The following is a 12,892-nucleotide window of genomic DNA, read 5'->3' as shown; positions in this document are numbered from 1 at the left end:
AAACTGTAAATCATGAAGTAGTGCAGGTCCTGAAAATGTATAGATATACAATGTTATCTCATTTGAAATAATTTAAGAACAGTTTACTGGTGCCACATTATTGATATATGAAAAGTGTTTTAAAAAAACAAAAATACAGTCGAACTTAAAATACCTGAATGTAGGATCAATCCCTTTCACATCATATCATTGTCTAGAGGAAAATGCACTAATAATATAAATAAGAAAAAAATTGCTTCTATACATACACTCAGTATTTGCTTCAAATTGCTGGTATTTTTAATACATTGTCAATAATGTACTCAAAACAGTGCAAAACTTTCCAGCTTGTATACTTACCACCAACTATGGGATTATTTCCTATACATTGTCTTAAATGTTGTCATCTGACATCATGTCCCACAAGACTCTTCCAGGCAGACCTGATCATGCCAATTATGATTAAACAAACATTGTCTACAAATTTAAGTAAAAAAGCAAAACAGATAATGAAAGAAAATGGCTAGTTTTCTAACTCTATATATTTTTATCCAGGTAGAAACTAAACTAAACAGTCACTATACGATTTGCCATCTTGTGCATATTGATTTCACGGGAACTAGACACAGAGATTTATTTATCAGGGCTGTGTCATTCGCAGAAAAAGATCTAGGTACCAAGAGAATGCAAATGCAAAGCCTATAGTCAGCACAGAACCAACGGTTTGAAACTAAGTATTTCCATCTGAAATACATTTATTTAAAATAACTAGATACATTTCTCATTTAGTTTTTGTTACAGGTGGGGAATCATTTACTCTGGTTCCTCCAGAAGTCTTTCATGATATGGGAGAGTAATAAAATAATAATATTGACAAATGTAGGATGTGCAATATGTGTACTTACATAGAACACTCCAGTTCAATCTTCTAATTCAACAATGGAAATGCTTTTGTTAGAAGCATATGTAGATTTATTATTTTCATGCATAACAAACAACAATGAATTGAACATTTCAGATGATGATGTTTTCAAATGTGAAATTTTAAAAATGTACTTTACATCACATAGATTTTCCTGATGATATTTTTGAACAAAACATGAAATATTAAGGAAAAGCCGCCACGGTTTTTGTACTTTAGAGAAGGAAGCTACATATAATTTTCCAAAGCTGGCTTAAAATTATAAATTGTTTAATTCAAGTGCCAAACACAGACTATGACATAATTTGGGAGATGTACACAGCAGGTTTGTCTTGACATCCACAGTCAGTTTGGACATTTAACAAGTTTTAATGTACAAGCCTAATACATGTTACAGTACCAGTGTTCTACAGTTTAGATTCCAGTAGACACATCAGCTTCTGAATGACATGGAAGTGCAGTGTCTACATTCTTAAAAAGTTGCAAATAAGATGTTATGAAGTTCTGAAATGGCTACACCTGGGTCCAGTGAAAAGTGCTAAATATTAACTCTAAAGAGAGAAACATGTCCGTCACAATCCCACCAGCAGCATGTAGTAAATATTAACATTACTGCTTTTTACTAGTTACTTGGCATCACAAAGAATAACAAGCAAGATAATAAACTATTTATATAGAAACCTTTCACAGAAGAGTAATTCAAACAACACCTTTACATAACTTAATGCAATGGTAAGTACTCAGTGCTCCCTTGTCAAACTGTCATGAATCAATTGTTCTAAAAAATATTTCTTTCATGCAGCATCAACACCACTGAGAGCCAGACAGCAATATTCAAAGCCATCAAAGCGGCTTATGCCTAGACAGTTGCACATTTCTGAAAAAAATCTTTTTGACTGTCAGATAAAACACACCAAGGTGATGTACCAAGCAGCCAGAATTCCATCTGTCAACTGAGTCACCTGAAGAAAACAAAATACCTGATGATACAAAAGAATGCACAACAAAGATAAGACAACGAAAAACTTTGTAGCTCCTGGACAATGAACTTGAATCGAGTTAAAAAAGAATTGCAATTGATGGAAATCAAAATAAATCTGGCACAGGCTGAGGTAGCAAATACTAGATGGAAAAACAGATGGAAAATGAATTGGTAATGCTGGCTGCTCAAAGTGTTGACCAACTGATTGAGGTGGATGTTGCTATACAGCTAAAGTCAAATTGAATACTAAATAATGTGACCATTCAGTTAGAAATTATGACAGCACACTGGAACACATGATGATTTTTGCTACTTTGGCAAGGATGTATCTGAAGTCACACAATATATTCTAAAGCATTGGATATTAAAGGGGAGGAGTTTATGTATTTCTAAAGCATGATGCAAACAAAAGGGTGCAATATATTACAACATGGAGTAAAGACACATACTAATAAGCCCACAAGCAAAACTTGTGCATTTTAAGTCTGACAAAGCAAAGACAGTATTTACCTTAGTTGTGCAAGAAGAAAATGAAACCAAGTTTTGAGAACATCATTGGTTCTCTCAGTGGTGCTCCGTGTTGAGCTGTGGGCACAGTTGAACTTTTCCTTGTCTGCATTTAAAAAAGGGGATACTAAGCAAGTCTCTCAGCGGGTAGCCACTGTCTCCCATATTCATCCAATGTCAATGCCAAAAGTGTCAGCCACTACAACTTGCATTGTGCATGTAGCATAAAATTGTAATGTCACCATCACTAGCAAAAGACATAGGAAATATTATTGACCTCAATGATTTATATAATTTAGTACTCACATCTCAACAAAACTGTCCATTTTTAGTTAAGGACGATGTGAACATTAACCTATTATGATTATCTACCTCTTGAACCACATGCTTACAACTTGAGACATACTGCAAGTGTAACCGGACTTATTATGTAATTATATTTTGATGTCATTCTAACATTATTAAATATTTTTAACGTACGTTTCCAATTTTGTGTAGAAATAGTGTGATCATATTTATTACTTAGATTACTATGATGATCTTATCATTACATCTTTATAATAAAGACAAGTACGACACTATTTTAAAACTTACAGAATCTTTATATTTCACATTTAATACTTTGCCCGATACTTTAGTTGACACTTTGAGAACAAGTGCTCTTAATTGCATGAATACATTTGTCAAGAGGATTCAGCTAACGGTCATTGTGTTGATCAATAAAAACAATAGAATCAGCCCTTCACTGATCCTCCTACTCAGGACAATTAACCACAAAGCAACCAGGAACATAAAGTGCAGCAACAAATAGGATGAGTGATTCATCAGCGCAGTCAGCTCTGTTCTGTGCCATGCAAATATGTTTTATGAAAATGTGTGAGTTTTTCTAGCAGTACATGAATCAGTCTGTATCTCAACAGGATTACATAAAATGCATGCTTGCTTTTGTATGCAATGATGCCAAAGTACAGGGTTGGGCGCTTGTTTATGCTCAATCCTTGTCGGGCCTCTTTAGGGTTATACATATACCTCTTCTTTTGTACCCGCTTCCCGGCTCAATGCTTCAGACTTGATTCTTCACAAAGTGCGAAAAAGGTAGAAAAGCCGAGAAAAGGAGAAACGGCAAGTCGTTATGTACGAGGGTAACAGAATAAGTTATAAAAAGTTATACTTTTTAACCTCTAGCCCTCAATCTAAAGGAAAAAGAAACTGAAACACTACTCCAAAACGAATTAAGAACGAGAAAATTAAAGAGGGAAAGCACGATAGATGTTAACTCCGGTAACTTCAATCTCTGGTCAAAGTTTTGGTCAGATTATCATAAAGAAACACGCTGATCTCGGAAGTTTTTTTTTTATAACGTTCTTTAATATTATTATCTTTCAAAAACTATCTTCGTTCGCAATCCTATCTGATTTGAAATTCTAGCATTTATTGTAATTTTTATCTCCTTGCTGGGCAAAATGCCGGCTGACAGCGGGTCATGCGAATTGCTGGTCTTGAAAACAATCGAAAAATGAACATGCCTTTATAAGGAGTAATAATGTTCTAACTAATTCTTAGTATAGCAGGAACATTTGTACATGGTCATGAGAAATAACAAAAATAATTATACATAGATGTAAACAACAACAAGCAAACATACACTTCGTTAATACAAGTTCGTGTTATTTTACACACGCTTACCAAGTTGATCTCAAAGCAAATCATTTTCTAAAGATAAAAAGATTAAGTATAAAAATATTTTAATACATTAAACTCGGTAGCTCTTTCTTGGTGGGGGTTGGGGGCAGAGAACTATTACTAGTCTCGTGTTTGATGGACAAAAATTAAACCCCACAACTAGGATGTTGACCATGTCGATGCATCTTAACTCAAGCACCTTCATTCCATCTCAGCTCATTGTTTCGGCGGATTGTTAGAAAAAAGCATGGCAATATCGGATTTTTTTTAACGTTCTTTATCATCACTATCTGTTGAAGAACGATCCTCTCTCGCGATCCTCAGCTCTGGCAATTACCACAATTACCGTCTGCCTGCTGCGCAAAATGTCCGTCGACAGTGTATCACACAAATTGCACGTCTAGGAAACAGTCGATAGAAATACTGTTTAAAAGCTACTCAAAATGTACAAGATTAATTATTTTAAAGAATTAACGTACTGTGAAGAGCTGCTACAGCCAGTAAGAACGAAGGAGCAGCCCAGTTTGCTGTGTGTGAACACCACATGTCAGGATGTAGAAGCAAGCTGCGTGCTAGCTGTCCTTGGATGATGCTGTTGACGCGGAAGAATACACCGTTCGGTCAGTTTGCGGAACTAGATTATGTTATGCCAAGAATCTCAGTGTGCAAGACCGTATTGTAACGACTGTATTGTATACAAGGTACCTCGTTAGCCAATTGTACCAAAAGATGTTTTCTAGATACGTTAGTATGTAGGAACACTTTGACAGGTCTCCGATAGGTATCGGCGAAAAAAGAAACAGGCAGTTCTAAAAATAGCCTCTGGGGAGTCCCCGAACTTAATGCGTTGCCTCACGTGATTGTCTACCATTTACTTCCTTGTTCTTGTAGGCATGGTAACAAGACGATAGGAAAGCAAACTTTTCCCATTCAGAGATTAAAATTTTATAAGAAGAAATTGTCAAATGTAAACAGAGAGAGAATGAGCGATCGACACTTTGGATTATTCGGACGTTCAAAGTTTGCAATTATCGTGCTAAATTACTTTTTCAAAACCATGATAAATGTAGACTGTCAGTGTCCGTTGTGTAGGCGAACACTTACACTAATTTTGCTAGAAATAATTCTATTGACTCCAAGCCCCCAGCGTACGTCCCCAATAACGAACTGAAGGTAACTGAGTGTGTCAAGAAAATTATTAACAATCACGAGTTTTTACTAAAGAATTTACTAAAGATGCAATGACTTGAAAATTGCACTTATGGCTTGTTTTCTGAAGTCACGTTACGATCCCCTGGGGACAATCCAGGTATCATAAGTCTCTACCTTAACTACTACACACAACACACATTCGCCACTTAATTTTCTCCACACACGAATGTCTCTTGCCAGGTGGTCGACTCTCAGATTTTCTTGACGACCGTTGTTTCCCCCTTTCACCAGCAGTGACACGCTTGACACTGGCATGTCGTCAACACGTGTCCCTCTCGTCATCTCGAGGCCGTAACAACTGACCAATCGACACATCGCTAACACCTGATAGACAGGTGGTCATTGTGACTAACTCCTGCACACTGTACCTCCTTACTTACCCTCGCATCAGTAGCGCGTCAGTAATCGCGTCTAGACTCGTAGTCACTACTGTGTCCAGATGGTTGCAACAACACATGTCGCTGTCGTCCTGCACTAGGTACATCTCGACCAGCACCAGGTACATCTCGACCAGCACTAGGTACATACTGACGTAAGCAGCCAGCAATTCTCAGGCCCAACTGATTCGGGGGATAAACCGCGGTGAGACATTTGTGCCTCTTGTCCATCCCATCGGCCAGGTGCCACCATGTAGCGCCTCCTATCAGCTGACCCTTTCCCCTTCTACCCGTTTAGCAGCGCGTTCGGTCGACTTGTGTAGGAAGCAGAAGTGCAGCATCAACCATGTGGTTATAGGGCTATTCCTAGTTATCTCATGACACAGCTGTCTTCGGTATTTCTCCTATTCTGCCTTCTGTCTATCACACGTTTATTTAAATGTTTATGTAAGAGTGAGACAGCAAAAGACGTATATAAACTTCGTGGTTATGAGTTTTAATGGAGGTACTCCTACTCATCTGTGATCTTTTGATGTTTGTTATCTCCTACTCATCTGTGATCTTTTGATGTTTGTTGTCTCCTACTCATCTGTGATGTTTGTTGCACCGTTTGCCTCTGTTTAGGATGGTTCTTCAGTTCTTGTGCTGCGTTATTTCTTACAACAGACATCTTCCTCCACTAACGGCTACTGTCTCCTCTTCTTCCATCTTTGGGACTTTGGACTGAACTTGATTTTGTGTTTACTTTACTGACACTTGTAGTTGTTTTAGCATTGGGACCAGTGTGGACTATTGTACACCAGTGTGGCCCAGTATGGATCCGTGTGGACCATTGTGTCTAAAGACTGACGAAAGTCATATCAGACAAATCAGCAACAAATCATAGAGCTAGTGGTTGTATAAATATATAATAGAGTTAAAGGTCACATGTTATTATACACCTAGTGATTGTATTTATATATAATAGAGCTAAAGGTCACATGTTATTATACACCTAGTGATTGTATTTATATATAATAGAGCTAAAGGTCACATGTTATTATACACCTAGTGATTGTATTTATATATAATAGAGCTAAAGGTCACATGTTACTATACACCTAGTGATTGTATTTATATATAATAGAGCTAAAGGTCACATGTTATTATACACCTAGTGATTGTATTTATATATAATAGAGCTAGTGGTCACACATACCTTGCGGGGTGTAGTGCATGCTCGGGAATACTTACATACCAAAGATGTCATACACAGGAATGTGAAGGGTAGCCATGTTTTATCACCAGGTAGCCTACAGGTGTGTCTCACTGACTCCACAACTCTCTTCCTTGTGATCGTTGTAAGGCAGCCAGGGCAAGTTATTTGGTTATTTGTTTGGTTATCACTTAGTTATTTTATTATTAGTTAAAGGTTGGCTACCGTTCTTTTCACATCGTTGTTGTCAGCTTTTCTTTTTAGATGAAAGGCACTGCTCGTTAGGGATTACCTTCTGTCGCCTGCTTCCTGAGTGAGCGGTGTTATCTTCATCGGTAGCAGCGCCTCTTTCTTTAGGTTTAGTACTCGGTCTGTAATCTTACTTCTTGTGATGTGAACTATCGAAAACAAACACGTGTCTTTGTTTACTGGATGAGGTCTACTTTGCTTTTACATTTTATTGGCTGCCTTCTCTCACTGTCGCCCATCTATTCCTTGGGATTCTGTAGTTTTCTGAGAAGATATAGACACCCTACGTGATCATCGCTTTCCTGAAAGACGACAGTCGCTGTCCACCTTCATCCTCCATCCACATGACGTCACTGAGGGCTAACATCCCGTCGGCAATGGCTGATTGTGAGATTTCGTGTCATGACATGTCACAGTCAGGGTATAATGTGTGTTCTGACAAGATGTTGACAAACTGTAACAGTGTCATGTGATTGTGGCGTAGGTATTGTATCCTGTCATTGCTATTTATTTGTTTATTTGCTGTCTGCTGTATATTTATATTGTCAGCCTGTTGTTTGACTTTGTTGAAACAGTGGTCACGTGGTGCCTGTGGGTGACATGACTGTTAAAACTATTTTAACCACTTAACAACAGTCTGCTCCTGTCTTAAACTGAAAACAAAAATCTTTATTGAAAGATTCATTGTGATATTTATTAAAGGATTTGAAACAACATTTGTACATCGTGTGAATGTGTTTGTGCCAAACAGTTAAACTTGTAACATGTGTTGTATAAGTGAGCCGCTAGTGTTTGTTGTGTTTACATCAATAAATCTCTTAACTCAAACCAAGCGGGTTTTGATGGACCACTCGTGTCTGTATTTAGTCTCAGAGTTCTGTCCCCTTTGTTTACCACTGGCAGTAAACAATATCAGACTGAACACTTTAGTGCACGACACTGACATTACAGTCTGATGAGGCCCTTTGACAGCACGTGTACAACCTCTTATAGACACAGTGACACAGATATCACACTGGTAGACTGTCACACGCAAGTATATGATGACACATTAACACACACACACCTCTAGAACAGACAAACTTGTTGACACTTGTTGTTTTGTAAACATAGACCCAGACCTCATGATGTAAAAATCTGTAATGAAGTCAGGGATATGATATCATAAGGTGACGAAATGGTAGTAGACAGAGTGTAGAAGAGGACAAACACTCAAAGACAATTGTTGGTGTAAAAGAGAGACACACGACGGGAGCAGGTGACAGATGTGTCAGTGTCAGTGTCAGTCACCTTCTAGCGGCTAGTCGTCAGGGGAGACAATCACAAGTTGTGACGTACAGCGGGACATGAGGTCAAGTCGGGGAGAGATCAGGTTTTCAGGTAGCAAACACTGAGATATCAATAAACTGTAATCAAAGTGCTCCAGACAGACGACGACTTTTCTCTCCAGACCACGAACACGATGTCCACTCGCCACCCAGACCACGTCACTGCGGGCCGTGGCCACGTCCTCGATGTCATCATCCTTCATCACCCGCACTGGGATACCCGCTTCTTGCAGTCCTGTGACCACACCCGGCTGATCACTAACGTCAAACCAGTACAACACCAGCACGTCTCTCCACTGTAGACAGGGTGGTGTTGTGCCGCCACTGGTAGAGGTCAATGTAGCAGATGTTGTTGTGGTTGTCCCTGTCAACATGGATATAAACAATAGCATCGTGACGTCATCACGTAAATTCAGAGACACACGTCACTAAGACAGTCTGATTTACAAGACTGTTTCTCACCCGTTCGTTATTTATCACATAGGTAAGTGTTTAACTGTAAACAACGTTACACTACACAATACACACACCTACCTGTAACACCAACACGGAGACTGTGTAGGAAGCTGGCCACCTCACGACCGCACGTCACACAGTCACCTGGCCTGTCACCTGAGTGACCCTGACCTCGGTGATACAGTCGTGTGACTGGCGGGCCGTCTGTGTGGTCGGGCACACCTCGCTCTCTGTACGGGAGTACATCACGTTGTCCAGTGATCCTCACGTCCCGCTCGACTTCCCTGACGACGGCCGGAGGAAAGCGGAGGGGTCTGGTTAAATATTCTACTTGCCAGCGGGCGGGCGTGTCTCTATGGTAACAACTTGCCGCCCACAGATGGAGACGAGGAACTCGAGTCAGCAGCAACTCGCACATAGTCTGGAAGTTGTCGATTCTGAAGTCAAGACAGTAACATAGGATGTATCTACACGCGTTACACTGTGTACTATTATTAATGTGTGATTCTGTTTGTGTATCATGTGTAATATTGTTACCAATGATGTCATCAAGTAAGTGATGTCACAATAATGACACGTGTTACAACACAATCTGTGTAACAGCCGATGCTTCAAAACAAATCTATGTTGACAATACAACACCTCCATCAGGTGTCACAACTGTTGAGGAAACATCACCTGTTAAGCACCAAATAGTTGTAATCCAGTAAATGTAGATAGCATCTACCTGTGTGTCTATCATCACATCACACGTTGTACAACTCACCTGTACTTACTCCCTACTTCATCAGCGATGACGTACAACGACCCTCCGCTCGCCGCCTGTGACAAGTCGTTGACGGCCTTCTTCACGTCTTTACCGCCATGAAGGTCATACTGCAGGAGGTGAGGCTGACCGGGTGATACACCTGCTGACTGTTGTGTCTTTACTGTCTGCAGCAACAGGTGATACAACATGGTGCACGCTGCACGACTGCCCCACCACGTACTGACAACGTAGACGTGGTGACCACATCGCAGCCACTCTATGGCCATCAGCAGCAGCACCACAGTTTTACCTGTACCGGGCGGTCCGATGACAAAGAGTGTGGGAGGCGCCGTGTGTAGCAGGTGAACTTGCTCCGGGAAGAGTGTTATTACAGCAGTGTAGCACTCTCCTGTCCACCACACGGCCTCACCCAGGGTCTTGACACTCACACGTGGAGGACATGTGCATGGCACAGTCACTGTTGTCGCCGGACCACAGAACCTATAACAAACGAATGTTGGATACTTGACCTCATCTTACTATTGAAATGACGAGCCATATTTATATATTGAGCGATTTACATTATTTACTACAAGTGCTTTGATACATTTAGTGATAATGTATTCTGTCGTGACTTACTAACGCACCTCTATGATAAGAAACAAAACCGAAAATTGGAAGTAGTTACTATGTTTTGTTTCTCTCTCTCTCTGTCACTAACGGTCTACTGTCTACTAAGAGTTGTACATGTCGCGGTGAAGCATGAATTCTTCTCTCTAACTTTATTCTCTTCACCAATAAATACTGTCACCTCCGCAATCTAACGCCAAGCGGGAAAAATTAGCTATTGTTAACTTTGTGAAAATAGTTTAGCTGAGTGAATAAACAAAGTAACCTCAAATAACAATTACAAACTGTACAGAATCTTCATAAAATATTTACACTAAAACCTCGATTTCACGTTTCTCAAGGGACCGCCATAATAAACGTGACATACAGGAAACACTTTATTTGCTTCAGGTGATATCCAGACATGGAGAAAGTATGACAGACACCGCATGTCACAATCCTGTCTAAACATATTACGATGTCAAAGTCCAACAGGTGAGCAGCAAGGTTGTGACCGTGTGTACACAGGACTTTATGTCCCCGTTGGGAGGAACTCATCCAAGGTGGCCTGTACTGTGAGCTGTGCTTGTATTTACAACATCACCAGCCTGCAAAAACTCTTGGGTTATGGAAGAAAGTTGGGTCCCTCGCGGGTTTTGGAAGAGGGACCTTAAGTGGACCTTGTAGGGAATTCCCACGGGTTCCCATGTTTTCCCACGAAAGACCCACCCACCTTCCCACGAAAGCACCATTCCATACCCACCGATCGCCCATGAAAAGTTGTGTTTTCCCATCAACTTCCCCACTCCCACACCCCTCTTGCTGCATCCCTCACCCTTTCTCACTTTTACTTACACTGGTACACAGGCTTTCACACCATGAAGAAAACATTCAACAGCTTTTCAAAATCTCGTTTCCTCACAAGCCATAAATAGTAGGCAAGAGATATCATTAAACAATTTTATTATTTACAACAAAAAACATTTTTAACAGTTTACATTATTTAAAGCATTAAAGTTGTTTTTGAACATAAGCATTCATCCAATTATTTACATAAAAATCACAGTCAATAATTTTTTACCCCATGAAAGTTATTTTTGAAATAATTATTTATAACATAAAGTCAAATAATTTACATAAAAGATAGAAAAATATGACACCAAAAATCGATCCATGAGTGGTGGAATCCCTGTAGAAGAAAAGAAAAAAGTTACAATGCATTTACATGTTTTGATTTTTGCTGTGTAAGTAGAACTAACCTCTCACATAGATGAAAGCTTAACTCTTTCTTTATGCACTCAACACGGGTGGCCGATTTTGCCCCGCTCACTTGTTACGCAGTATTCACATTGGGCTGATGCATTGTTGCAATTTTTGTTAGGCCATTACAGCTCGTTGTTTAAAAGAAAAAAACTTAATAAATAAGATAGTTTAGGCATTTATGAACACAATTATCTCCCTTACATGATGAAGGACGTACGTTTGAACGAAAGTCTCGCCGATATTCTACACTACCTGTCCTTTTCGATGGTACACATTGTGAACATCATGCATCTGAAACGTCGAATAACAAAAGAAAGAACATCCCAGAGGATATTCCTGCTTCAGATGAAGGAGAATTTGACCACGAATGGTGTAAAAATGGTTTTCATCTGCTCCCGAATTTTTTGTTTGAAATGTGTAAAAAAAAAAAAAAACATTTTCCAAACTTCACATAATATACCTAATTTTGGTTGGATTATCATAAAAGAGAGTTCACAAGCAAGATTAAGGTAAATTGTTCCACTTCTACACATTTTGATCTGTCATAATCAATTTAAATTGTTGTTCTATCTTGTTTAGTTATTTTTTAATCATTTTTTGAAAAAGGGTAAATTCATGCGTACAGGGGGGTTTGATCGCCTTTAGCCTTGTGTAAAGAAAGAGTTAAATCTACTAATTACTAGTGAGATTACAAGAACTTGAACAAGAGTCGAATAAAAAGATTTTTAAACGGTAATGTCTTGATGAGAGAAAATAATGGCATTAAGTGACTCAAATCACCAAGTTAATTAAGAGTTTAATCAAAGCTATTCTTTATGAAAGTAAAACAATTTTAGGGGTCATAGTTAATAGACACACACAGACTGCTCATTTTGACACCATGAAAAGCAAGTGACAGAATTATTTTATAAATAAAATCTATGCATATAAAATACATTATTTTGTACTTCATAAAATGTGTATTATTTGTTAATACAAATATTACACTGACCACACATTCTTGTCAGGAGAGTTAACCTGTAAGCCGATGCTTTGCCTGCCTGTTTGTTAAATGGTTTATCAAGGCTGTAAAGCATATCATTTATATTAACTGATATATTATCTAAAGCTAAAGGTAACATTTAAAAAAGGTCTCTAGTACTAACACATTATACTTAAATGACATACCACTTTTGTTCTAATTCCTTTCTTCATCAGCTCCTCTTTCCCCATATTTTGAAGAAGCAGGGTGACCTGATTCAGTTTGTGAATTACATTCTGTAGTGCTTTGCTCTGCTCATCAACTTTGCTGAGAACTCTGTTCAAAAATGTATTTGAAAAAAAAATTACTTTTAGTATTTAAAGTAATGACAAAACAAAACTATGGATGCAAGTCTATTGAC

At 38.8% G+C, this 12,892-nt stretch overlaps 1 protein-coding gene and 1 long non-coding RNA gene across 3 annotated transcripts; both read right to left on the bottom strand.

Annotated features, from left to right (window-relative positions):
* Window positions 1-1,726: 1,726 nt before the first annotated feature.
* Window positions 1,727-5,245, bottom strand: LOC112554962. 2 transcript variants are annotated; one of them, XR_003097362.1, is made up of 3 exons: window positions 4,553-5,245; window positions 2,394-2,496; window positions 1,727-1,863 (listed from the first exon to the last, which is right to left on the bottom strand). It is a non-coding gene; the product is annotated as an uncharacterized LOC112554962 (long non-coding RNA). The 2 variants fall into 2 exon arrangements; XR_003097361.1 differs by having other exon boundaries at window positions 2,394-2,637; window positions 4,553-5,223.
* A 2,553-nt stretch (window positions 5,246-7,798) lies between these two features.
* On the bottom strand, window positions 7,799-9,885 carry LOC112554943. The gene is made up of 3 exons (XM_025223022.1): window positions 9,657-9,885; window positions 8,969-9,327; window positions 7,799-8,798 (listed from the first exon to the last, which is right to left on the bottom strand). The coding sequence occupies exons 1-3, from the start codon at window positions 9,845-9,847 to the stop codon at window positions 8,407-8,409; spliced, it is 942 nt and encodes a 313-aa protein (XP_025078807.1). The 5' UTR covers window positions 9,848-9,885; the 3' UTR covers window positions 7,799-8,406.
* Window positions 9,886-12,892: the final 3,007 nt, after the last annotated feature.

This window comes from Pomacea canaliculata, linkage group LG14 (assembly GCF_003073045.1).
Source record: "Pomacea canaliculata isolate SZHN2017 linkage group LG14, ASM307304v1, whole genome shotgun sequence".
In the NCBI taxonomy this organism is placed as follows: Eukaryota; Metazoa; Mollusca; class Gastropoda; order Architaenioglossa; family Ampullariidae; genus Pomacea; species Pomacea canaliculata.
The sequence above is the reverse complement of the archived record's forward strand: the minus strand, read 5'-3'. Positions and strand labels throughout refer to the sequence as shown.

Coding starts and splice junctions, on each gene's coding strand:
- LOC112554943 (XM_025223022.1), bottom strand. CDS start 9,847: ATGTTGTATCACCTGTTGCTGCAGACAGTAAAGACACAACAGTCAGCA. Junction 9,328..9,656: donor GAAGTAGGGAGTAAGTACAG/GTGAGTTGTACA, acceptor TCTTGACTTCAG/AATCGACAACTTCCAGACTA. Junction 8,799..8,968: donor TCTCCGTGTTGGTGTTACAG/GTAGGTGTGTGT, acceptor CCATGTTGACAG/GGACAACCACAACAACATCT.